The sequence below is a fragment of the Gymnogyps californianus genome, chromosome 23, assembly GCF_018139145.2.
Source record: "Gymnogyps californianus isolate 813 chromosome 23, ASM1813914v2, whole genome shotgun sequence".
NCBI classification, from domain to species: domain Eukaryota; kingdom Metazoa; phylum Chordata; class Aves; order Accipitriformes; family Cathartidae; genus Gymnogyps; species Gymnogyps californianus.
Window position 1 is genome coordinate 248,091 of NC_059493.1, and position 25,330 is coordinate 273,420.

The 25,330-nt window shown below is 55.1% G+C and overlaps 1 protein-coding gene across 1 annotated transcript; it reads left to right on the forward strand.

Moving 5' to 3' along the window:
• The first annotated feature begins 651 nt into the window (after positions 1-651).
• Positions 652-23,083, forward strand: SLC4A5 (solute carrier family 4 member 5). The gene is made up of 23 exons (XM_050910306.1): positions 652-719; positions 3,269-3,429; positions 3,680-3,835; positions 5,451-5,546; positions 5,902-5,957; positions 7,924-8,081; positions 8,178-8,265; positions 8,437-8,591; positions 8,962-9,105; positions 9,267-9,441; positions 9,777-9,910; positions 10,026-10,297; positions 12,964-13,025; positions 13,782-13,982; positions 14,426-14,539; positions 15,242-15,403; positions 19,604-19,782; positions 19,887-19,959; positions 20,134-20,202; positions 20,467-20,640; positions 20,803-20,964; positions 22,312-22,379; positions 22,918-23,083. Exons 1-23 carry the CDS (start codon positions 667-669, stop codon positions 23,081-23,083), a joined length of 3,078 nt encoding a protein of 1,025 aa, XP_050766263.1. The 5' UTR covers positions 652-666.
• Positions 23,084-25,330: the final 2,247 nt, after the last annotated feature.

The following is a 25,330-nucleotide window of genomic DNA, read 5'->3' on the forward strand; positions in this document are numbered from 1 at the left end:
GAGAAGCTGGATTTTTCCTGCAGAAATGGTAAAGTTTGTATTATTCCCCTCCAACGATACACGTTCCCCTCGGGGATCCAGTGGGAAAACGGGCGCCGAGCACTCGTGCATCCCGATGCGCAGCGCCAGAGGCCGTAAGGATTTGGTTGCTGATGGCAGGCGGCTCTAACCCAGCAAAACCAGGCTCCGTGGGAGGGAAAAATGTGGGATACCCCATGGAAGCAGGGCGCATAATGGTCCTGGAAGGGGAATTTGCCTATATTGTATATAGAGGTGGCCGCATTCCTCGATTCCCAGCCCGGACCTATATATTCCCCTCCTGGCTGCTACGCAGCCTCCGCTCATCCTTTCCGCCAGCATCCCGTATCTCTTTACACAGGGATTTTGGGACAGGATTACTTAGAGTTTCCCCACTCCTCAACGTCTCTCACCTTAAACATTTTCCTCAAAATCTCCTTTTTTTTACCCCAGGCTCCTAAATAGCCCTACAGATCCCTTTTTACCCCTCTGGGGCTTTCCGTATGGGAACGGTGCGGGATCATTTTGTCTCCGGCTGATGGTAAACCTGTCTTTTTTCCACCCTCGGCAGTGTCGCCGGCTGCCGAACGCCTCCGCTACATCTTGGGGGAAGACGATGAGCCTCCCAACCCCACGCTCTTCACGGAGATGGACACGCTGCAGCACGACGGCGAGGAGATGGAGTGGAAAGAGTCGGCCAGGTGAGGAGTGAGGGGAGATGCTTTGGGTTGAAAATGTGTCGGGTAAAGATTCCCCCCTTCAATATCCCTGGGTGGAAATGGGGTCAGGGAATGAGCATCGTTTTTAAGGAGGTTAAAAAAGCCATGCCCGAATTAGGGAAATGCAAAAAACACAGCGGTTTGGGGGGCTTTGCATGGCGGCTGCAGGTTGCCGAGGAGGAGGAAGGGAGGAAGATTTCCCATCTTGTCCCGCGTCTCCCCAGGTTGGGAGCCGGGGCTTTTCCCGTTCCCAGTTGCAGCATGAGAGCAAAGCCCTGCAGAAAGGGCTGGGGTGGGGGGTGGGGGTGTGAAAAAAACAGGGTAACATGCTGGGAAACTGGAGAATTAGAGCAGAGCGCTGGGAAATGGGGATAGGTGACGTAAAGAACGTTTTCCCAAGTCTCCCCCCCCCCCCCACTTTTGCTGGCCAGGCCAAGAGTTAAACTTCTCCTACTCCTCCAGCAATAATAATAAAACCCCACTCGCTACATCTTTAATAAAAGTATTAGAGGAGTTGCAAGTGGCATTCGCTTTATTGAATTTAGGAGCTTATCCAAGGGAAAAATCTCAAATCCAAGTGGGATTTTCTCTTCCTCGCCTCAGCTGTGTAAGGGCTAATAGGGTTGGGGGCTTTGGGGGGAGCTTTGGGAAGGGAGTCAGGGATGCTGAAAGCATCCCAAGCTCTTTCCTTTCAGTAGCGCATGCGGGATTTCCGAGTCCGGGTGCGGAGGTTTGCCCGAGGGATGGGGAGAGAGCAGGATCAGGCCTTGCGGGTGCTCATCCCATCTCTTGGGCTGGTTATTGGCATCCCCAAAAATCTGGAAAGCCCTTAAGCGTCCTCCTCGTTGCCAGCCCTGCTCAAAACACAGCAGCCCAGGGATGCTGTTGCTAAAATCCTTTATTTTTCCTCCCTCAGTTTTGCATAGGTCCATATCTACTCATCCCTCCCCGCTCCCCAAAAAGCTCGGAAGGCAAAAAAAATCAGCGCTTGCGTTGGGATTTGCATCAGGGAGGGCTTGAGATGAAGCTTTCCAAATTCCCCCTGGGATGTTGGAGGTTTCTCAAGTCCCGGATTTCCGCTCTCCGGCGAGGAGCGGTACAGCCTCTTGAGCCACAGGAGAGCAGCTCCTTGGTGGGAGCGGCGCTACCTGCGGCTAAATCCGCAATAAATGGAAAAAAATGGAAATAAAGAAGCCGAGCGCAGCAGGGGGATGGGGTTTGGCTGTAGCCTTGGCGAAAGCGCCGTGGGCTGCCGGTCCCAGGGCAAAGGCGTCGCTGGAAACGTGCCTCGAGTCCCGCACGCCGCCCCGAGCTGCCGCCCCGTGTGCGCGCTAACCCACTTTCGGCAGGAAAACGGAGCAAAAAAGAAACGAAAAGCGACCTAATCGGCTTTGGGCGAGCACCGACGGGGCTTAGTGGGTGCTCCGGCGGGAAGCTTGAATTTCCTCCCAATAAAAGCAGCGTTGTTTAAAGGGCTGGAGAAAGGGTTTCTGCGAAGAGATCAGGGTGGGGAGCTTTAGAGCGATGGGCACTAGGGCCAAATTTTATATTTTTGGATGTGCTAGGGTTTTGTCCCCAGCACAGACTATTCCTGGCACTCCCAGATAATGTTGTGGGGCTTTTTTAATAGGGACACCCAGCTTTTGCTCTTTGCAGCAGGATTTTAGTGCAACCCCCTGCAGCCGATATAATCCCAGGCTTTCCCCACCCTTCCCCTGCAGCGTTCGGGAGCCGTCGGCTCTTTCCAAAAACCCTTCTCCTCCTACATCCTTTCCGTCTGTGCCCTCTGCGGTGGCAGGAGCCCAAATCCCAGTTGTACCAGTTAAAAGTTGTAAGGTTAAGCCCTGCGAAGGCTAATCCACAGAGCCTGCAAACCTCCTGTAAAGGAAAAGCAGCTTTCTTCCCCAAATCGACGTCTTGCCGAGAGCTGCCCGCCCTCCCCAGAGCCCGAGCCCCGTTCCCGGGGAGCTGGGAGAGATCAGCTGCCGTTCCCGAATTTGCTCTGAAGTCTTTGGTTTGTAAAATTAAGGAAAGGAGGTGGAAGGGCTGATTTCCCAGGGCTTGCGAACCCTCTCGTCTCCCACCGTGGGAATGAAGCGCCCAGGTTGAAGTCTGAGCATTGCTAAGGAACTAAAAAGACATTTGCAATGCCTGGGTTTTTGCTTTCCTGCGTGCACGGCTGGGCCACGCGGGTGCGGATCCTGGCCAAGGCAAGGTCAGCTCCATGGGAAAACCTCCCGAATCTCGCAGGAGCAATCTGAGGAGGGTGAAATCTGCAGGGTTGAGTTCAGTGGTGGAGCCGAGAGATTTTGCTCTGCTCTGCAACCGCGCAAGCAGCGCTTTGTCTAATGACGTTACTTGATTTCTCCATTCCCGTCCTGAACAACAAGCAAAAACTTTGCAAGATGAATTAACTGAGGCTTGCAAAGCCGCCTGCAGAAGGCAAACTCCGCAGGAAAAGCAATTCTCTTATTCTCTTCTCGTACACCATCCCCGCTCCCCTGTCCCCATGGCTGCCGCTCTCGTTTCAGGTGGATAAAGTTTGAAGAAAAGGTGGAGGAAGGCGGGGAGAGGTGGAGCAAGCCCCACGTGTCCACGTTGTCTTTGCACAGCCTGTTTGAGCTACGGACGTGTCTACAGACGGGAACGGTGCTCCTGGACTTAGACGGCTACTCTTTGCCCCAAATTATAGGTAGGAGCCGGCAGGTATCAGTGGTTTCGGATGGATTTTTCCCCATGTCCTAAAGTGTAGGGAACAGATTTAAATGCATTTACTTGCTACATGCAAATATAAACCAACTTGCACGGGAATAAGCAAGGACAAGAGTTGAGAGCCTGACTTATTGAACCTGAACTTGGTTCAATAAGTGTTGCTGTCTTGAGCTTTCTGGGAAGGTTTGCGGTGGGGTGACCCACGCACCTCCCTCGTTCGGTGCTTGCAGACGATGTCATTGAGAAGCAGATCGAGGATGGTCTGCTCAAGCCGGAGCTGCGGGAGAAGATTAGCTACGTGCTCCTCAGGAAGCACCGTCACCAAACCAAGAAGCCAATCCACCGGTCCTTGGCCGACATCGGCAAGTCCGTCTCCTCCAACACAAGTGAGTCCTTGGGGTCCAACCTGCGCCCGGTTGCATCCTTGAGTCTTTGATGAGCAAGCCCGGGGGAGGAAGATCTCAGGAGAGGGAAAGGGGGAAACCCAACTGTTTGGAGCACCCAACTATTTGCTGCATTGAGAAAGACCCTAAAAGCTCTGCCGCTGGTGGCTTTAAGGGTAGGGGGGGTCATTGGGAGCCAGAAGTCAAGGAGATGGCTGCTGAGATGGACAAGGGCGTTGTGTGAGGGACAAGGGCGTTGTGTGAGGGACAACGGCGTTGGCAGTCACTTGGCCAAGGGACTTTCTGGCAGAGCAGCCTACAGACAAATCCAGTCTGCTCCGCGGTTGAACCTGCCTATTTTTGAGCCATTATAAAAGGGGATTTGTTTGTTTTCACGCTAGATTATTTACTTAGGTTTAAAGAGAGGTCATTTGGTGGAGCCCGGGATTTGCCGGGCTTCGGCTGCTCCCAGGGTAGACAAGAAACAGCAGCGCCCAAGCTCAAAGTGCACATGGAAGAGGCCGTCAATAAGCAATATTCCCACCCCGTGGGCATCCCCAGGTTTCAAAGCAGCCGTCATCCACGTCGGAGGATTAGATATTTGAGCTAACGTTTGCCCAGAAGCTCTCAAAACGGAGCACAGCTTGGAAATGTTGTGGTTAGTCCCTGTAGATAGGGAAAATAGGGGCATCTTTCGTGTTTCTAGTTCCTTGCCGAGACAATGGCATTGCTTTGAGTTCGCAAATAGGGACACCAAGGAAAAGATGGTCGCTGGCCGGAGCAGAGGCGTCCCTCGCATTTCTTGTGCCAATGGCAACTCCGTGATATTGGAATAAATACCACCAGCACATTGAAAATAGGGTCGTGCCCAGTGGGAATTTCATCATTATTTTTTAGTGAGTTTAACAAAAAAAAAACCAAAACCCCATGAGGATAGATGCTGTGGTTGCAGCTGGTGTTTCAGAGAGATGCAGAGCAGCTCCACAAAACTGGTCCGGATGGTTTTTCCCAAGGAAAACACAGTTTGGGGAATGCAGGAGGTTTTCTGAGAAAATGCTGGGCTTAACACAGAAAAGGGAAGTCTTTATAGAGAAGTAATTCAGTTTAAACACCTGAGATGAAAAATGGGACTCGTCACCAGTTTAGGGAGGGGAAACATTCACGGGAAACATTCACGTGAAACTTGGTGGTGGCCAACGTAAATATTTTGAAGTTCATGGCAAATTTCAAGTGTCCATTTCTTCGGAGAGTTATGAGATTAAAAAGCCAAATAAAGGGTTGGGTCTCCCTAAGTAACAGAAATTGCCCTTCTGAACCCATTTATAGCCTGAAAGAGAGCATTGGTGGGGCGTGGGGTGGTGCAGGCTCCTTGCACGGAGCCTCTGCAGCGGGGAGACTTGGGTTAAGGCAGTTTATTCTTTGCTAATGGGACAATGACTATGGGTGGGATAAAAGCGCAAATGAGAGTGGGAGGAAAAAGCAAATTGCTGGGGTTATCAGCGCTGGAAGGGTCACGTCTGTGCTGGGCAGCCGATTTTCAGCCCGGCCTCTTGCCTTCAGCATCGCCCAACGGTTCCCCATGGCATCTGCATCTCCTCTAACCGCTCCTTTCCCCCAGCCCGCAGCCCCGTCCGGAGCCCGGCCGCCGGCGCCGCCTTCCACCGCTCCACCGAGGACCTGCGGATGCGGCAGAGCGCGAGCTACGGCCGCCTGCGTAAGCCGGGGAGGGCGGCGGGGAGGCAGAAACGGTCCGAAAAGAAGCAGGGAGGTGGGGTGGTAAAAAATCAAGTTGCAACGTGAGAGCGGGCGATTGCAATTACAAGGAGATCCCACCACAGCCATGAATGAGATGTGGTTTGTGTAACCACAGGGTGACTGATGTCAGAAAAACTCACATTCTTGGGGTTTCATCTTATTGCACCTGGTTTGCAAGCCCAGCTACAATAAATAATGGGATTTTTTCTTTGCACTGAAGTCCTCCCACCACGTTTGCTCCTTGCACGTGGGGCTGAAATTCGGCTGCGCATCACGGAGCGGTTTTCTCACCTTCTCTCTCTTATCTCCATCAGGTCACGCGCAGAGTCGGAGCATGAACGACATCTCGGATACGCCGAGCACCGACCAGGTAATCACCCCTGAAAACCTCAGTGCAATGCTGTGAGGAGCATCTCCGACGCGACCCGCGATGGGGCAGGGGCTCTGTGGTTGTAAAGGTCCACGTGAGCCTTGTGCGGCTTCACTTGGTCGATAACCACACAAATTCCTAATTAGGGAAATTAATACATGTATTGATCCCTGCTAACTCATGGGGAAGCTGTCCCAGAAGTAATACCTGTGCTTGCAAATTGAGCACAGAATTAGGGACGTGCGAGGATGCTGATGTAGCTTGAGGTCCTTAGGGTGGAGAAAAAAATTCCTTAAAATCTTTAGGCGGGAAAGGAAAGGTGCTTGGAAAAGTGCGGGGATCCTAAAAGAGCCTTTGCTTGGCTGGGTAAGGGCAGGTTGCAGGGGGGTAAATCCCAGCCAAGCGCTTGGGTCTGCAAACGTGAATACGGTTCTCGAGATAACGGTCTGTAAATACAGAGGCAGGTTCTGTTTTTCCCTCCGTTTGCAGCGTGATGGACGTGGGTTTCTTAATGCAAAGCTCGGCTGAGAATCCGTCGGGGCTTTTCCCCCCTGATTTGCTTTGCACGGGAGAGCCGGGAAGGAGGTCAGGCTGCTCGGGCAGTTCGTGGGCAGATCTCTGCTTGGCGATGCGATGGATCAGGAGGGTTTTGTGCCATTCTTTTGCTGGATGTCCCGTCCCCATCCCGGCATCGAGGCTGTTTAGCTGGGAACTGTTGATGCATCATATGGGCTTTGCTTTTTTTCTGTTTGTGCGTGATTTCAGCATAAACCTAGGGGAAAATTAAATGCGGCGCGGATTTGTAGAGGACAGTATGGGATAACAGCTTGCTTTTCCCCAGGGCCATCCTTCCTGGGCTTACCTGGGGTGATGCAGTTTAGGGGAAAGCGAAGGATGGAAATCCGTGTGTTGCTGGGAGCCACGGGACAGGCATGCCACGATATCAGGGAGGCAGAAGGCACCTTCCAGGGCACCCTCCTAAATCGGAGCTGCAATAAAGCACGCCAACTGACCACTGACGAACCCCGAATGTCAGCCTCTAGCAGTGGGGTGCGGAGGGTTAATCCCAAAATATGCAAAGCATTTAGGTTTAATCGCCCTATTAGGCCCACTACAAAGGGACTTTTTAAGTGTTACATGAAGCTTAGTGGTCACTGTTAACTCCTGCTCTTGCTTATTCCAAGCTGCATTGGAGGAGTTGCTTTATTTTTTTTTTTATTATTTTTTTTTTTTTTTTCCATTTGGGTTTAAAAGATTAGAAAGCGGAGAGCTTGCTGCCCGGCTCACATGCCTCCCCTCATGCTGGCATATAGATTATAATAACACCCTGCCTGGGTTGGTATTGAACCCTTTTAGACTAATAATGAAAGAGCTGCAGGGGAGAAGAGACCCCAAGGGAATAAATCCATGAACAAGGTTTCCTACTTCCATTATTTGTTCCTGCTCCAAGGATGAGACTGGGGGAAAATGAGCTACCAAAACATCCCCCGTGCACAGCGCCGAGCGGCGTTTCTGCGTTATGTGGGGTCTTGGGGGAGCCTGGGGCTGCGGGGCTGCAAACAGACTTGCAAAAACACGTGCTGGCTTGCTCCAGGATCCGTATTTTTTGGCCTAGATTTTCTGTAGGGGGATCGCAGCCGGCTTTCCTTGCACGGACCCCAGCGCTGCAAAGCACCTTTTGCAAACCGCCCAGTTGCACATTGCGTTAGGGAGCCCCGAGCGTGTGATTTTGAGTTCGTCTTGGGCTTAGCGATGGTTTTGAATAACAAAGAAATTCAGCTTTATGAATTCTTGCTGGTTTATTCTTGGATATGGCTCTTGAATCCCCACTCTGGGAGTCCCGGGACCATCAGAGATCAAGAGGTTTGAGCCTGCGGCTTCAGCTTTTGTATTCAGGGTGTGGAAAAGAGGGGGAAAAGCCAAATTTCGGCAACCGCTCCCTTCCCCACCCTCGTCTTTCCAACAGCTGAAGAACAAGTTCATCAAGAAGATCCCCAAGGATGCGGAGGCCTCCAACGTGCTGGTGGGAGAAGTGGAGTTCCTGGAGAAGCCCTTCGTGGCTTTCGTGCGGCTCCTCCAGGCGACGATGCTGGGAGGGGTGACGGAGGTGCCCGTCCCCACCAGGTGAGCGCAATTCCTTCGAGTCCGAAGCACCGAGTGGTCTCACGACATGGATGCCGGTGGTCCGAGGTTGCCAATATGGCGCCTTTCCCTTCCCAGGTTCCTCTTTATTCTCCTTGGTCCCGCGGGAAAAGCCAAATCCTACAACGAGATCGGCAGAGCCATCGCAACCCTCATGGTGGATGACGTGAGTAGATGCAACACTCGGCCCTCACCGGGATCCCCCTTGCCCAAGGAAAAAAAAGCAATTTTCATCCTCTCACCCAAACGTATGAGCTTTAAAATCCCGTAACAACGTGGGACATGTGCGTGCTGGACGCCGTTCCCAGGCTGACCCCTCTCCTCTCTTGACCCCCAGCTCTTCAGCGACGTTGCCTACAAAGCCCGCGATAGAGAAGACCTGATCGCCGGCATAGATGAGTTTCTGGATGAAGTCATCGTCCTGCCGCCCGGCGAGTGGGACCCCAACATTAGGATTGAGCCACCCAAAAAAGTGCCCTCGGCGGAGAAGAGGTAGGTGGGAGATGTGGGGCTGGTCCCAGCCCTGCGCCCATCCCCACCTCTCCTGTTTTGGAGATGCTGGAGGAGGACAGCAGCTTTTCTTGCCTTCACCCCTAGAAAGAATCTCTGCAAATTTTCCAGAAATGCTGCTTTTTCGGCAGTTTTTTAGCTCCAGATCAGCTCAGAGCCATTTCCACTCTGCAAAATCTGCATTACCTGCCTGGGTTGAGCAAATCCAGCTCTTGATCTTTCCAAATTCACCCCAAAACCCAAGCTGTAGTGCAGGCGGAGAGCTACACCGTGGCCTTGGTCGCGGTCCCTGCCTCAGGACCAGCTTGGTAGGGCGAGTGCCGTGGCCGACGCCGATGGTTCTCTCCCGCAGGAAATCCGTTTTCTCGCTGAACGAAGTGGGGCAGATGAACGGCACGGCCGGTGGGGCGGGCGCCGGGGGCGGTGGAGGAGGCAGCGACGATGGGGAGATGCCCGAAGTTCATGAAATCGGGGAAGAGCTCGCGTGGACCGGCAGGTGAGCAGCACCCCGGCACCCATCAACGTCTCCTGCTGGCTCAGCCCGTAGTCTCCTGGGGCGCGGAGGAGTGAAATCCTTTTGGACGCAGGCTTTTGCGCCGCGCCGTGTCTAGTTTGGTGGAAGGCACAGGCATCTGGTCCTTGGTGGTGTCTCCCCAGGTTTTGCGGTGGCCTCTATTTGGATATCAAGAGGAAGCTGCCCTGGTTCCCGAGCGACTTCTACGAAGGCTTTCATATCCAGTCCATCTCTGCCATCTTGTTCATCTACCTGGGCTGCATCACCAACGCCATCACGTTCGGGGGCTTGCTTGGGGACGCTACGGACAACTACCAGGTCGAGTCCAAGGAGAGGGGGTCACTTTGGCTTGGGGACAGCAAGCAGGGATGGGACGGGACGGGACGGGATGGGATGGGTTTTACCCTTCTTGTGCCACGCCAAGCTTTAACGCTGGGGATGGAAATTCATTGCCAAGTGGGACTGGCAGTCCTGAAATACCTGCAGGATGGGAAAACCCATCTCAATGGCGATGCCAGGAGCAAGGGGACGTGGTCCCAACCATCTTATATGGGTCCAAGCAGAGGTCCTTAATTCCCATCTCCATCCGGGGTGTCCGTGGGGATGTACTGTGGCACAGCGTCACCATAACGCTGGGTTTGATCCATCCCCAGGGCGTTATGGAGAGCTTCCTTGGCACGGCGATGGCAGGCTCCATGTTTTGCCTCTTCGCCGGGCAGCCGCTCATCATCCTCAGCAGCACCGGCCCCATCCTCATCTTCGAGAAGCTGCTCTTTGACTTCAGCAAGTAGGTGCTGGGTGATGCCAGGGGGAACTGGGACCCATCCATACTGGGATGGGAGCTGTCCTCCAGCCCACGGCGTGCTCTCACGGGGCTGCTCTCGCCTTGTCCCCGCTTTCAGAGGCAACGGCATCGACTACATGGAGTTTCGCCTCTGGATCGGCTTGCACTCTGCCCTACAGTGCCTTATCCTGGTGGCCACCGACGCCAGCTTCATTATAAAGTACATCACCCGCTTCACAGAAGAAGGCTTCTCCACCCTCATCAGCTTCATCTTCATCTACGACGCCATCAAGAAGATGATCGGAGCCTTTAAGTACTATCCCATCAATTCGGACTTCAAGCCGGACTACGTGACCATGTACAAGTGCGAGTGCATTGCTCCCGACCCAGGTGAGTACACGTCTTTTTCGGCGCCGGATGGGGAAGACGAAGGGAGGCGGGAGGGGGTCCCACTGCGGATAAATCCTGCTGGATCGTTGGCCGAGGACATGGAAGGAGGCAGCTACCCGGTCAGCGTGGGGTGGAGAGACCTTGTCCTCCTCCTCTGAGGGTGATTTTGGGCAAGATGGAAGTAGAGCCTTTTCCCCCATGGATGAACACGTCGGCGCTTGCTGGGACACGGCGAACGGTGCCGGAGAGCCGGGGCCTCAGCCTGGAGCAGCCAGACCTGGATGGATAAAAAGGAAATACGGGGAAAAAAAAAAAAAGACATTTTAGATCATTAATTCCAGCCTGCTGCCAATGAAAACTTATTCTCCAGAAAATACGCTGGAGGGGTTTTGCCCTCTCCGGTGTCTGGGACACCCGGGATGTCCCAGTTGGGTGTGGAAACCTCCTTGGACTGTTTTTTCTCCTCTTTCTTACTCCTTTTCAAAAAGGAGAGGCTATCGGGCTCTGAGCAGACGATCTTTTGATGGCTCCCCTGGTTTTGCTCTCGGATAGACGTACCGGATGATCCCCGGTCTGAATTGTGCAGCTCAGACGCTCCGGCGGCCGCTTGGAAAGGAGCAGAGATCTTCGCTTTGGGCTAACGGCAGCAACCGCCCGCTCTCAGACGAGCTGAATTTATTTAAAAAGTCTAAATGCTAACAATTTTGGGGAGTATCAGCTGCAGACAGAGGAGGCAGAGAGGTGTGATGGTGAAGATCTCCCGAGAAATAAAAGCATTCAAGACCTGCCACGCAACGTGTTCCCAATACATCTGTCATCGCAAGAAGAGATCTTACCTGCCGCGATGGAAATAACATTTATTTGGTTTAATTTTGTATTTTCCCTCGATTTCTGTTTATCAACCGCCCGCTGAGTGACCCGATCCCGTTGGGTTTTGAAAGCCCTGCGCGCGGTGGGGAGCACCCGGAGACGACGCAATCCTTTCAAAAACCAAAACCCTCCCAAATTTAACCTGCAGGAAAGCGAAGCCCGACGCCCGATGCAATCCCCGGCGGGCTGAAACATCCCGAACGGGACCGGGACCGCCTCCATCCACCCGCGTGTGCCGGCATCTGCCCGGCAGCACCCGCCGCCGTGGTTTAACGCAGGAGGAAGGCGAAGCCTTTAGCCTCCAGGGAGGTCTCCCCCTTTTCCAAGCCCCCATCCCGAGCAAACCCCGGGCGACCGAGAGGCATTTGCACCCCAAAAACCTGAAGCCTCTTTGCAACCCAGCCCCATTCCTCGCCCTCGCTGTCCCGGGCACCCAAGGCAGCGGTGTCCGCGTTGGATTTTCCATTCCTCTAGATATTGAGAAATTATGTTTATTCCCCCTACATCCTTTTTTTTTTTTTTTAATCTTTTTTTTTTAATTAGTTCTGATTTTTGATTATTATAACTGATTTGTACCATATTTGTCTCTGCTGCACACATCAATTTGGGCTGATTTCAATCTCAAGTGAGTATCACCTTCTAAATATTAAAACTATTTTAATATTTGATACTCTTGCCCCGTGGGGGTTTTGTTGTTATTTTTTTCCATGTATTTTACTTTCTGCTCTGCTAAAAGGGTTTAGGTAGAGCCCTCAGGGCTCCTCCCTTAAAATACCACCAGTGGTATGCTACCCTTTAAGTGGTAGAAATCACAAATAAGGCTGGTTTCTGGACAAAAAAAAAGATTATGGAGGAAAAAAAAAAAAAAATAATAATAATAATAATAATAATGTTTTTAGTGCTGGGTTTGCCAGCGCCGTTTCCCGGAGCCCGGTTTCGGCAGCCCGGGGGTCTCTGCTTCTAACGCAGCAATCGCTTCTCCTTCATTAATCCTCGGCGCCGGGGACGGAGGCGGCAGGTCGGGGCAGCCGAAATTCCCGCTTGGCGCAGGAAGAGGATGGACTCGGAGGGAAGAGTGGGGGGGCAAGAGCGGTCCCGGACCCCGCTTAGGAGCACCCGTAAAGAACGTGGGTGCTCCTGAAGCCGCGGAGCTGCGTCACCCGAAGAGCCAAGCGGAGCCGCTTTTTGCACTGGAGGAGAAGGTGCCGGGGGCTAGAAAGGATGGATTTTTTTGCAGTGAGACACCAAAACACCCCTCAAATATTTAAAAAAAAAAAACAAAAAGCCCCCCAAATTAAAAAAGCAAATTGGGCATGATTGGGTGCCGCCTCTCCAAAACTACCAGGCTGCTTTTTCAGTCTTCTACCCCCCGCCCCGGTTGTAAAACACGGGTGTCGGGATGCTCGACCCCGCTGCCGGTGGCTTCCCCGGGAAGCTCCTAAAAATTTTAGGAGCTGGGAAGCTCCTAAAAATACTTCCCCCCCGCTCCCTGCCCCCCGGCACTCACCAGCCCTGGAGGGAGAAGCTGCCGAAGGAGAAGCCGTGTTCTCCGCCGGCGCATGGGATTAATCAGGGAGAAGTCGCTGCGGGGTTAGAAATGGGGGGTTTTCTCCCCAAATCCTGGTCCGCCCTTGGGATGCCGATCCCAGCGCGGCTCTCGGAGGATGTGCTCGACCCTGCGTTTGCTTTTACGCCGGCTGGGCTGAGCCGTGCCTGTCCGGGTAAAGCCCGGCTGCTTTTAATACCGAAACCTCAATATTAACCCAAAACCTCAATAACAAACTCCTTTCCCGCAGCCAACGCGACCTTGTTCGATGCTTCAGCTCCAGTGGCACCGAACACCACTAACGTTTCTCTGGTAAGCGGGTTTGCTCATCCCGACGGGAAATTTGGGACAAGGGAGGGCAAATCCGAGGGACTTCTGCATCTGGGGAGTGACGCGCGCCGGCTCGGAGCGAGGGAAACGCGGGATTTGCATCGATTTGGGTTCACGGTTGGGCTCGGCGGCACGAAATCCCCACTTTTTTGCCCAAATTAATAGCAGCTCCAGGGTTTTCCTGTGGTTGTGGGGCTCCTGGTGGCAGCAGCCCTGGGAAATACCCCTTTCCTTGCACGCTGCAGTTGCATAAACTGCTAATTTTGCTTTTTTTGGCCAGCGAATACCCCTTTCCTTGCACACTGCAATTCCTTAAAATACTAATTTTGGGGTTTTGGCCAGGAAATACCCCTTTCCTTGCACACTGCAATTCCTTAAAATACTAATTTGGGGGTTTTGGCCAGGAAATACCCCTTTCTTTGCATGCTGCAATTGCATAAAATGCTAATTTTGCTTTATTTGGCCAGGAAATACCCCTTTCTTTGCATGCTGCAATTGCATAAAATGCTAATTTTGCTTTATTTGGCCAGGAAATACCCCTTCCTTTGCATGCTGCAATCGCTTGAAGTGCTGATTTTGCTTTATTTGCCAGGGGAAATACCCCTTTCCTTGCACGCTGCAATTGCATAAAATGCTAATTTTGCTTTTTTGGCCAGGAAATACCCCTTTCCTTTCACGCTGCAATTACTTAAAATGCTAATTTTGCTTCTTTTGGGGGGGGGGGGTGGTTCTCCCCAGTACAATGCTATTAACCTAACAGCTCTGGACTGGACTCAGCTGAGTAAGAAGGAATGTCTCAAATACGGCGGCAGCTTAGTGGGGAAATCCTGTAAATTCGTGCCCGACCTGGCCCTTATGTCCTTCATCCTCTTCTTCGGGACCTACTCCATGACCTTGACCCTGAAAAAATTCAAATTCAGCCGCTATTTCCCCACCAAGGTAAGGAACGCGCCGGGTTTTACCCTCCTCTTTTCCAAAAGGTAGGAAAAACGGGAGCTGTCGATCTCTTTGCTGGATGCGAAGAGCTCCAGGAAAATAAATCCGTATTTCTAGGAGACGTTGGTAGCAATTAGGAGAATCCTCCCCGAGCTTTTAGCCGCTGATTTGGCTCTTGCACGCTGAATAACCCATCACCCCGCGATGCAAAGGGGAAAAAAAAAATCTGCAGTTTGTGGGTTATACCCGGGTTATCCGTGGGTGAGCGGAGCCGGAAAGCCCCAGGGAAGGATGCCGAAGCGGGAGCAAACCTCTCCGTCCCATTAATGACCTCTCCGTCCCATTAATACCTCTCCATCCCATTAATTACCCTCTCCATCCCATTAATTACCCTTTCCATCCCATTAATTACCCTTTCCACCCCCGTTTCCCCGTCTTGCCTCCAGGTCAGGGCTTTCATTGCTGATTTTTCCAATGTCTTCTCCATCCTGCTCTTCTGCGGAGTGGATGCCTGTTTCGGACTGGACACCCCTAAGCTCCATATCCCCAGTATCATCAAGGTTCGGCCGCACCGGGGGGGGGACCCCTCACCTCTTCGCCTGCGCTCGCTTTCCAGCTCCTTGCCGGTTTTCAGGGAAAATCACGGCTCCTGCGGTGTCCGGGCATCTTCTTAAAAGCTACTTTGTCTTTTCTGGGGGAATATTCTAATTCTGTGACTTTTTTTCCTTCCTTTTTTTTTGTTGTTGGTTTTTTTTCCCCCTTTTTCTCTTTCTCTTGCTCCCGGCAGCTGCGTAAACTTATTAGCGATTTCTCTATCTTTATGTCCATACTAATGTTTGTGGGGCTGGATGTGCTTTTCGGACTCAACACCCCAAAGCTCCAAGTGCCTACTGATTTTAAGGTAAAAAAAGAAAAAAAAAAAAAAAAGCAATAAAATCCCTTTCTGGAAGCGTTGCCGAAAATTTCTCTTCCCCCCCCCCTATCCAGGGTATCGCTGTCGGTGACGTGGGGAGTCCCAATGAGCATCCAGGGAAAATTTGGGGGTTGAGGCGTGTGGATGCTGGGGGTGGTTTTGGGGACCGATGCGTGGCGGTGGGATTCAGGGATGGATACGGGATAGGATGATGCTGGGAGGCGATGGGATTCAGGAGCGATGTGGGGCTTCCCAAAAAGTCAGCGCTTGGGTTTTTCCCCCCTCTCTGACCCGTGCCCGGGCTCGGCCGCGGTGTCCAAACCCCCTCTCTTCCCCCCCCCCTCCCCAGCCCACCCGCGTGGACCGAGGATGGTTCGTGTTTCCCTTCGGGAAGAACCCGTGGTGGGTTTACCTGGCGAGCGCCCTGCCCGCCCTCCTCGTCACCATCCTCATCTTCATGGACCAGCAGATCACGGCCGTCATCGTCAACAGGAAGGAGCACAAGCTACGGGTGAGCCGGGACTCGTCCCACGCTCGGGGGCACAGCATCGTGTCGGGTACCGCCTGCATCCCTGCCAGCACCCGCTTTTGGGGTGCGGATTGGGTGCTGCTGCAAGGCACAGAGGGGTTCGCCCCGGCTCGGCACGCTGTGCAAAGCAGGGGCTCGCCCTTTCCTTTGCAAGCTGTATTTTTGGGGTGACAAAGCCTCCGGGGTGTTAAATTCACCCGATGCTGTAGGTAGCGGGGTGCAGCGGGGTGATGCGGGGTGCGCTGCAGCGATGCAGGGTGCGCTGCATGGGATGCAGGGTGTAGCGTGGCAATGTGGGGTGCATCAGGGCAATGCAAGGCGATGCAGGGTGCAGCGTGGCAATGCGGGGTGCATGAGGGTGATGCAGGGTGCTTCAAGGTGATGCAGGGTGCAGCGTGGCAATGTGGGGTGCATCAGGGTGATGCAGGGTGCTTCAAGGTGATGCAGGGTGCAGCGTGGCAATGTGGGGTGCATCAGGGTGATGCAGGGTGCTTCAAGGTGATGCAGGGTGCAGCGTGGCAATGTGGGGTGCATCAGGGTGATGCAGTGTGTATGAGAGCAATGCAGGGTGCTGCAGGGGGATGTGGGGTGCGTGAGGGTGATGCAGGGTGCTTCAGGGGATGCAGGGTGCAGTGTGGCAATGTGGGGTGCATGAGGGCGATGCAGGGTGTATGAGAGCAATGCGGGGTGCTTCAGGGGGATGTGGGGTGCATGAGGGCGATGCAGGGTGCTTCAGGGGGATGTGGGGTGCATGAGGGTGATGCAGGGTGCTTCAGGGGGATGCAGGGTGCAGCGTGGCAATGTGGGGTGCATGAGGGCGATGCAGGGTGTATGAGAGCAATGTGGGGTGCTGCAGGGGGATGTGGCGTGCGTGAGGGCGATGCAGGGTGCTTCAGGGGGATGCAGGGTGCAGCGTGGCAATGTGGGGTGCATCAGAGTGATGCAGTGTGTATGAGAGCAATGCGGGGTGCTGCAGGGGGATGTGGGGTGCCTGAGGGTGATGCAGGGTACAGTGTGGCAATGTGGGGTGCATGAGGGTGATGCAGTGTGTATATGAGAGCAATGCAGGGTGCTGCAGGGGGATGTGGGGTGCGTGAGGGTGATGCAGGGTGCTTCAGGGGGATGCAGGGTGCAGTGTGGCAATGTGGGGTGCATGAGGGCGATGCAGGGTGTATGAGAGCAATGCGGGGTGCTTCAGGGGGATGTGGGGTGCATGAGGGCGATGCAGGGTGCTTCAGGGGGATGTGGGGTGCATGAGGGTGATGCAGGGTGCTTCAGGGGGATGCAGGGTGCAGCGTGGCAATGTGGGGTGCATGAGGGCGATGCAGGGTGTATGAGAGCAATGTGGGGTGCTGCAGGGGGATGTGGCGTGCGTGAGGGCGATGCAGGGTGCTTCAGGGGGATGCAGGGTGCAGCGTGGCAATGTGGGGTGCATCAGAGTGATGCAGTGTGTATGAGAGCAATGCGGGGTGCTGCAGGGGGATGTGGGGTGCCTGAGGGTGATGCAGGGTACAGTGTGGCAATGTGGGGTGCATGAGGGTGATGCAGTGTGTATATGAGAGCAATGCAGGGTGCTGCAGGGGGATGTGGGGTGCGTGAGGGTGATGCAGGGTGCTTCAGGGGGATGCAGGGTGCAGCGTGGCAATGTGGGGTGCATGAGGGCGATGCAGGGTGTATGAGAGCAATGCAGGGTGCTTCAGGGGGATGTGGGGTGCATGAGGGTGATGCGGGGTGCTTCAGGGGGATGTGGGGTGCATGAGGGTGATGCAGGGTGCTTCAGGGGGGTGCAGGGTGCAGCGTGGCAATGTGGGGTGCATGAGGGTGATGCAGTGTGTATGAGAGCAATGCAGGGTGCTTCAGGGGGATGTGGGGTGCATGAGGGTGATGCAGGGTGCTTCAGGGGGATGCAGGGTGCAGCGTGGCAATGTGGGGTGCATGAGGGTGATGCAGTGTGTATGAGAGCAATGCAGGGTGCTGCAGGGGGATGTGAGGTGCGTGAGGGTGATGCAGGGTGCTTCAGGGGGATGCAGGGTGCAGCGTGTCAATGTGGGGTGCATGAGGGTGATGCAGCGTGTATGAGAGCAATGCAGGGTGCTGCAGGGGGATGTGGGGTGCGTGAGGGTGATGCAGGGTGCAGCGTGGCAATGTGGGGTGCATCAGGGTGATGCAGTGTGTATGAGAGCAATGCAGGGTGCACGAGGGCGATGCAGTGTATGAGAGCAATGCAGGGTGCTTCAGGGGGATGTGGGGTGTATGAGGGTGATGCAGGGTGCTTCAGGGGGATGCAGGGTGCAGCGTGGCAATGTGGGGTGCATGAGGGCGATGCAGTGTGTATGAGAGCAATGCGGGGTGCTGCAGGGGGATGTGGGGTGCGTGAGGGTGATGCAGGGTGCTTCAGGGGGATGCAGGGTGCAGTGTGGCAATGTGGGGTGCATGAGGGCGATGCAGTGTGTATGAGAGCAATGCAGGGTGCTGCAGGGGGATGCAGGATGCGCCATTGTCGTGGTTTAACCCCGGTTGGCAACTCAGCCCCCCGCAGCCGCTGGCTCACTCCCCCCCCGGTGGGATGGGGGCGAGAGTCAGAAGAGTAAAAGTGAGAAGACTCGGGGGCTGAGATAAAGACAGTTTAATAGGGAAAGCAAAAGCCACGCGCACAAGCAAAGCGAAATAAGGAATTCATTCCCCACTTCCCATCGGCAGGCCGGGGTTCAGCCATCACCAGGAACGCAGGGCTTCGTCACAGCTAACGGTGACTTGGGCAGACAAACGCCATCACTCCGAACGTTCCCCCCGCTTCCTCCTTCTTCCCCCAGCTTTATCTGCTGAGCATGACATCCTATGGTCTGGAATATCCCTTGGGGCAGTTGGGGTCACCTGTCCCGGCTGTGTGTCGTGTCCCCCCCAATTTCTTGTGCACCCCCAGCCTCCTCCTCGCTGGTGGGGTGAGGAGCAGCAAAGACCTTGCCTCTGCGCAAGCCCTGCTCCGCAATCACAAAAACATCCCTGAATTATCAGCCCTGTTTCCACCGCAAATCCGAAACGCGGCCCCGTCCCGGCTCCTGTGAAGAAAATTAACTCTGTCCCAGCCAAAACCAGCACAACCATGGCAGTGCAGGGTGCGCTACGGCAGCGTGGGGTGCCTCAGCGCAATGTGGGGCGCACTGCGGCGATGGTGGGTGACGCAGGGTGCACTGTGGGGGAGGCAGGGCGTACCGCGGCAAAGCGGGGTGCGCCAAGGTGACGCGGGGTGCTTCGGGATGACGTGGGGTGAGGATGCAGGGCGCGCTGTGGCAAAGCGGGGTGCGTGAGGGTGACGCAGGGTGCTTCAGGATGAGGTGGGGTGACGAAGGGTGAGGCAGGGTGCACTGTGGCCATGTGGGGTGCACGAGGGTGATGCAGCGTGCTTCAGGATGAGGTGGGGTGATGAAGGGTGACCAGGGTGATGCAGGGTGCTCTGCGGCGATACAGGGTGCTTCAGGGTGATGCGGGGTGCACCACGGTGATGCAGAGTGCACTTTGGCAATGTGGGGTGCATCTGCGTGGTGTGGGGTGCACCGCAGCAATGATGGGTGCACGAGGGCGATGCAGGGTGCACCATAGCACTGTGGGGGTGCATGAGGGCGATGCAGGGTGCTCCAAGGCGATGCAGGGTGCTTCAGGGTGATGCGGGGTGCACCACGGTGATGCAGAGTGTACTTTGGCAATGTGGGGTGCATCAGCATGGTGTGGGGTGCACCGCAGCAATGCAGGGTGCACCAGGGCAATGCAGGGTGCACCAGGGCGACGCAGGGTGCACCATAGCACTGTGGGGGTGCATCAGGGCAATGCAGGGTGCTGCGAGGCGATGCAGGGTGCTTCAGGGTGATGCGGGGTGCACCACGGTGATGCAGAGTGCACTTTGGTGATGTGGGGTGCATCTGCGTGGTGTGGGGTGCACCGCAGCAATGCAGGGTGCACCAGGGCAATGCAGGGTGCACCATAGCACTGTGGGGGTGCATGAGGGCGATGCAGGGTGCTCCAAGGCGATGCAGGGTGCGCCGTGGCGATGCGGGATGCTTCAGGGGGTGCATCGGGGCGGGGGAAACCCCACTTTGCTGGGCTCTGGGGTGAAGATAGGAACAGCTTCATGAGCCACGTTGGCCCCCCCACCCCACCCCGACCCTCCTGGGTGCTGTGTTGCAGAAAGCAGCGGGCTACCACCTGGACCTGTTCTGGGTGGGCATCCTCATGGCCGTCTGCTCCTTCATGGGGCTGCCCTGGTACGTGGCGGCCACCGTCATCTCCATCGCCCACATCGACAGCTTGAAGATGGAGACGGAGACCAGCGCCCCGGGGGAGCAGCCCCAATTCCTGGGCGTCAGGTGAGGAAGGCTCAGCCGCGCTCTTCCTTGGGGTGGGGGGATAATCCAGACGCAGCAGCGGGTCCAGCCAGCACGGCCTCATCCTGCTTCTCTCGCCGTTCCAGGGAGCAGAGAGTGACGGGCATCATCGTCTTTGTGCTCACGGGGATTTCCGTCTTCCTGGCCCCTATCCTGAAGGTAAAAAAACATCCCCATTCCCCCATCCCCGCTCCCTCCCTGCAGATGTTTGGGGACCTGGGAAGAAAAAGCTGGATTTCCCCCCCCCCCATGGCCCCCAGCGGTGGTCCCCGTCCCCGGGAATGAGCTGCCGCCTTCCCTGGGGTAAGCGCCGTGTTTTTTCCGTGTCCCCAGTACATCCCCATGCCGGTGCTGTACGGCGTCTTTTTGTACATGGGCGTCGCGTCGCTGAACGGCATCCAGGTAAGTGCTCCTCCTCCTCCTCCTCCTCCTCTCTTCCTCCTTAATGGCCATGAAGGGGTCCTACACCGGAGCAAAAAGGGGGATTTTGACCCCAAAATTTGCACGCGTCCGATATTTCCAGCTGCATGGGACAGCGGATATCCAAAACTCTTCGAGAAACATCAAAAAGCCCCAAATTCCCCATTTTGGGGACTAAAAGAGGGTTTATCTGGGCAACCTGGGGAACGGGGCCGAGGGCTAACGCCGGCCTTCATCCCACCGCAGTTTTGGGAGCGCTGCAAGCTCTTCCTCATGCCGGCCAAGCACCAACCCGACTACGTCTTCCTCCGGCACGTGCCGTTGCGTCGCATCCACCTCTTCACGCTGGTGCAGATCGTCTGCCTGGCCGTCCTCTGGATCCTCAAATCCACCGTGGCCGCCATCATCTTCCCCGTCATGGTAAGGCCAGCCCCCGGGCTGCTATTGCAGCCTCGTTTAGAAGATTTTTTTTTTGAGCTTTAAGGAAATTTTGGCAAGCGTGGCTTGGCCCCGTGGTGGTCCCCAGGTCTTGGGATGCGAGATGCTCTTGCAGATTCCGCTCTTGCGTCTCTCCCCTCGTAGATTTTAGCCCTGATCCTGGTGAGGCGGCTGCTGGATTTTGTCTTCTCCCAACACGACCTGGCCTGGATTGACAACATCATCCCCGAGAAGGAGAAGAAGAAGGAGGATGACAAGAAGAAGAAGAAAAAAGGCAACAAAGGAGACAGCAGCAGCGATGAGGAGGTGGGTGCGGGGTGGGTGGGGGCTCCCGTGGACGGCGGGGGCATCCCGGACCAGCCGGGGAGGGAAAGTTCCCACCGAAACCTCCGGGTCGGTGGGTTTGGGATGAAGATCTTTGATTCATGGAGGAATCAAAGATCTGCGAGGACCGTCTGATTGAGGGGCTTTAAGTGATGCTTAGGGGCTGGCCGGAGGCTCCAGGGGATGCTCAAAGCGTCCAGAAAGCTGGAAAACCGCGGCAAAAATGAAATCCTTAGGGGAAAGAGCCAAAATCCCATGGCTGAGGGTACGGCACCCATCGTACGGTGGCAAAGCATCATTAACCCGTGCAACCCCCTGCTGTAGACGCTTCCCCAGGCAGAAGGGCTGAGAGTTTATTTGGGAAGAGGAAGGCAAAGCCTCCTCCTCCTCCTCCTCATGCACCCACCTCTGGAAGTTTTGGGTCCTTTTGGGTGCTCCGGGTGGTCTCGGAGCCCACCCAGGCGCTGCCTTCACTGAATTTCCCCGCTTTCTTCCCCAGTTCCCACCTCCCTCAGTCATTAAGATCCCCATGGAGCCCCTGCCATCGCAGCCCCGAAACGGGGGGCCCCATTGCCTCAGCCGTAAGTAAAGAGCTCAGGAGCCTCTCTCGCATTCCCTACCGCTTCCTAACCCCCCCCGCAACGGGATCCGCTCGGCCGCCGATGGCACTAACCCCGCTAAAATCCCTGGATGCGTCCCGCCGAAGCGGGCTGGAGGGTTTGCTGTATTTAAAGCAGGTTTGGGAGGATTCGGCGGGCTCGGTGCTGCTAATAATCTTGTATTTCAGGTGGCTGGGAAGCCAGGACTCTCCTGGGTCTCCCCGCTGAGCCGATGCTGATGGGGATTTTTAAAAAATGTATATATAGAGAGAGATATATATATTTGGGAAGGTTCTGAGCCCCCGAAAGCAGGGGATGCAGAGCTTGTACCCCAGCTGCGAAAGAGCAGATGTGTTCGATTTGGCTCGACCTTCTGCCTGAAGCCTCGTAGGCGGGCTGGCGCGAGGCCAGCCGTGACCAAAAAAATTCAGAATAAATCTGGGTGACTTTATTCCAGCCCGGCACCAGGTCGCGTCGTGATGCCAGCAAGTTTTAACGCCGTAATTCATTGACTCTGTCCTCAAGCCGCTGCTAGCAGGGGCTGGTGGGGTCTTTTTCTTTCTCTAATCACCCCAAAAATCAGCATTTCTCGGGAGCTTTTCTCCTCCTCCCACCGTCTGGAGGATGCTGGACCCGCTGGCAGGTTGGGGAGCGGGGGGGATCAGTGGGGTTTTTTTGGGGGGGCCTCCTTCCTCACCCAGGGAAGTGTTTCACCTCCGTGTCCCCCCAGGAAAGAGGTCCTCCACCTGGAGCTTTGCGTTCTGATTCCTCCCCGAACGGTTCAGACCTGGATCGCAGGTAAACGGCATCAAACGGGCTCCCCCACCCGCTCCCCCATCCCCGGGGGACCAGCACCCACTGTGGGAGACGTTTTCGGGGTCACCGGCCGAGCATCGCTTGCTCGAGCCGGTTGCCATCGTCCTCGGGCTTTTCTGAAATATCTGAGTATATTTTCGCCGAATCCCTCTCTATTTTGGGTGCTTTCGTTTGCCGGCCCCGGCTATCGGGTTGTTGGGAGCGGGGCTGCGTGGGATGACGCATCCCGAGCGTGGCACGAGAGGGTTTAGAGCAATAAAAATGCCGCTGGGTAGCAGCCACAGGGATTTTTAGGATTGGGATGGACATCTGAATCACGAAAGCTTGGGATTATTCTCCACCTGCAGCTACGAATTCTGCAGATTGTCCATATTAAATGCAAAATATTATATTTTTATGAATTTTTACTGGCGGTAGCATCATCCGGAGCCCTTTGCTAGGGGTGCTGGGGTGGTTTTGGGATGTGGGTACCCATGCCCGGATGCTCACTTCCCTGTCTCCTCTTCCTCCTCATCCTCAGTATTACGCTTCACCTGAAGATTTCGTGCCCGTCGTCTCCCGCATTTAACTACTCCCGAAACCCCATCTGCGCCGTGCCCCAGGTGAAGATAGAGATGGAGTCGGACTACGAGGACACCGACACCGAAAAACCACCTCGGGACATGGGCAGTGAGACCACGCTATAGTCCCGCGCAGCGCTTCCTCTGCGATTTATATATATATATAGATATTTATATATTCATATATATATATAAAGCAAATTGGGCTTATTTTTCTATGTGAGACAGAGGAGATCGGGGGCCCCAGGGGTCCGTTGCTCCGGTAGTTTTTAGCGTCACGAGTTAAAACGCGTTGTTGAATTTTCTCCCTTTGTGCCGGGTGAAGGCGTCGCCGCTGGTGGCGAAATGGGGCTGAAAAGGTGGAATTGGCGATTTTGGCCTCTGCTCGGCCTGGAGCCGCCGCCGGGCTGGAGAAGCTGAAGGCGGTTGGGGCTGTGGGAGCCGCTGGGATGCGTGCGTGGCTGATGGGGAAGGGGACTGCGCCGGGGTGATGTTTTTGAGGGGGGTTTTTGGGGCGGGGAGGAGGTTTGCGTGGCTGAGAAGGAAGGGGGAGCGCGCGTCCCTGCTCCCTAATCCCTGAAATCGCGACACGGCTCTCGGGCAGTCTTGTTTTGTGAAGGGAATGGTGCGTCGGGCTTTGTGTTGGCAGGAGTTGGTCCAAGCCCGCGGCAAGGGGAGTCCCTTCTTGCGGCACAGCATCCCAGGCGTGGCGGCGGGGATGCAGGAGGGATCCGCCGGCCGTGGAGGGACCCGGCTCTGCTCGCCCCGGGGTGGATGTGTAGGAGGGGACGAGGAGGCACGGCAGGGCTGTAAAGGAGCCGTGCCCCGGGAAGGGAAGGAGGAAAAGCAGCTCAGGTTTAAGGTCGTTGCTGCTTGAAGGCAACAGCAGCCGGGCTGCGGCGGGAGAGCAGAGCAGGGAATGGGGCCTTGGTTTCCGCAGGGAATCAGGAATGGTTTCTGCAGGCAGCGGGGCACGGTTTCTAGCGGGAAACGGGAAAGGTTGCTGCAGCGAAGCCGTTTGGTCGCCCGTCTCCATGTCCTCGCCCGTAGCTCTCCCAGGGCCACCCCCTGGCCCCGGGGCTGATAACAGCCCTATCTCTTCCTCGGGACGGGAGCGAGGGGTGCCCGAGCCGTTATCTCGCTGGAGGAGCCTGCTCTGCCTGCCCGGCCCCTGTGCGAGGGGCTTTGCACCCACTTTAGCTCCTCGCTCCTGGTTATTCGCACGCGGTTTAACAGCAAGCGGCTCGTAACAGGGAGAGGAGAGCAAGCGTGTCCCCCGCCACATACCCACCCGTGCTTTCAGGCTCGCATCCAGCAGCTCCCCGCTTGGTCTCCGTCGGCATTTCGGCTCCGCAAAGGGCTCTTCCCACCCCCCCGCTGCCTTTGGGTCCCCCGGGAAAGGAAGGCAAGGGAGCAGGTTGGGAGCCAGCGCGGGCACCGAGCTCGGTTTGGCTCTGCCCAGCTCTGATCACCTTTTTTTCTAGCAGCGCCGGGGCAGTGACGAGGCTTTTAAAGGTTTTTTTTCCTTCCAGGGGCTAAGCCCAGCTGCAGTTTAGAAACACTGGTGTGAAGCAACCCTCTCAGCTCTGTTTCTTTTACTCATTTTTGCTAGATGGACTCTGTGTTTTGCTCTATTTCAAACCTCACAGAGCCCCAACCCTTCCCCCAAGCAGAAACAACCTACCCGATATTTATACCGGCCGTACGGGGGTTTCTGGGACACCAGTTAAATATTGCAACTGGTCTGAACCTTTGCGTGGGACAGATCCCAGCGCTCTGTAAATAGTCGAGTCCGACAAAGACTTGAAGGCAATTTCCTATTTATAGCCATTTTTTTTCTGGTTCAGGTACACCTCCTGGGGAAACGCGGTGAGATAAATACCACAGTATTATTCCCGTCGCCACTTAAGCGAGAGCCACGTAGCTTGACGTTAACATTAAGAACTATTTCGACGTGAACGCACGGTGTCTGTTTTGTAGCGTTTTGTACCCATCTCCTGTGTGGTAGCTGAAGCGTGGTACAGGTAGGCTTATTGTTTTAATCAAACAGGTTAATTTGCTTTATCCAGTACATCAGCTCTACCACCCAACACTCCCGGAAAGGCTTTGTGGACTCTGGTAGATGTTTCATAGAGCTGAAGCCGCTCTAGCATCCAGCTTGTTTTGACTAAATTTGTCCGTTTTACAAGGTTCACACGTGGTTTCTACTTTTTGTATATGAAAACAGTGGAGCGTCTCAGATTTGCCACCTCCATTACAGTACCGCTTCGGCCGTTTTGTATTTATCGGTGATACAACCCAATAAACCTCGTTTCAATGAGTCTCAGCTCTTAGTGTGTTTCTGGCGCAGAGTCCTCGAACCTCAGCTGTCCT

Bases quoted from the DNA above. Each gene is read 5' to 3' on its own strand.
- SLC4A5 (XM_050910306.1), top strand. From the start codon at position 667: ATGGACACGCTGCAGCACGACGGCGAGGAGATGGAGTGGAAAGAGTCG. The intron at 10,298-12,963 runs GTGAGTACACGT...CCTTTCCCGCAG, and splicing joins GTGCATTGCTCCCGACCCAG to CCAACGCGACCTTGTTCGAT. The intron at 15,404-19,603 runs GTGAGCCGGGAC...GCTGTGTTGCAG, and splicing joins GGAAGGAGCACAAGCTACGG to AAAGCAGCGGGCTACCACCT.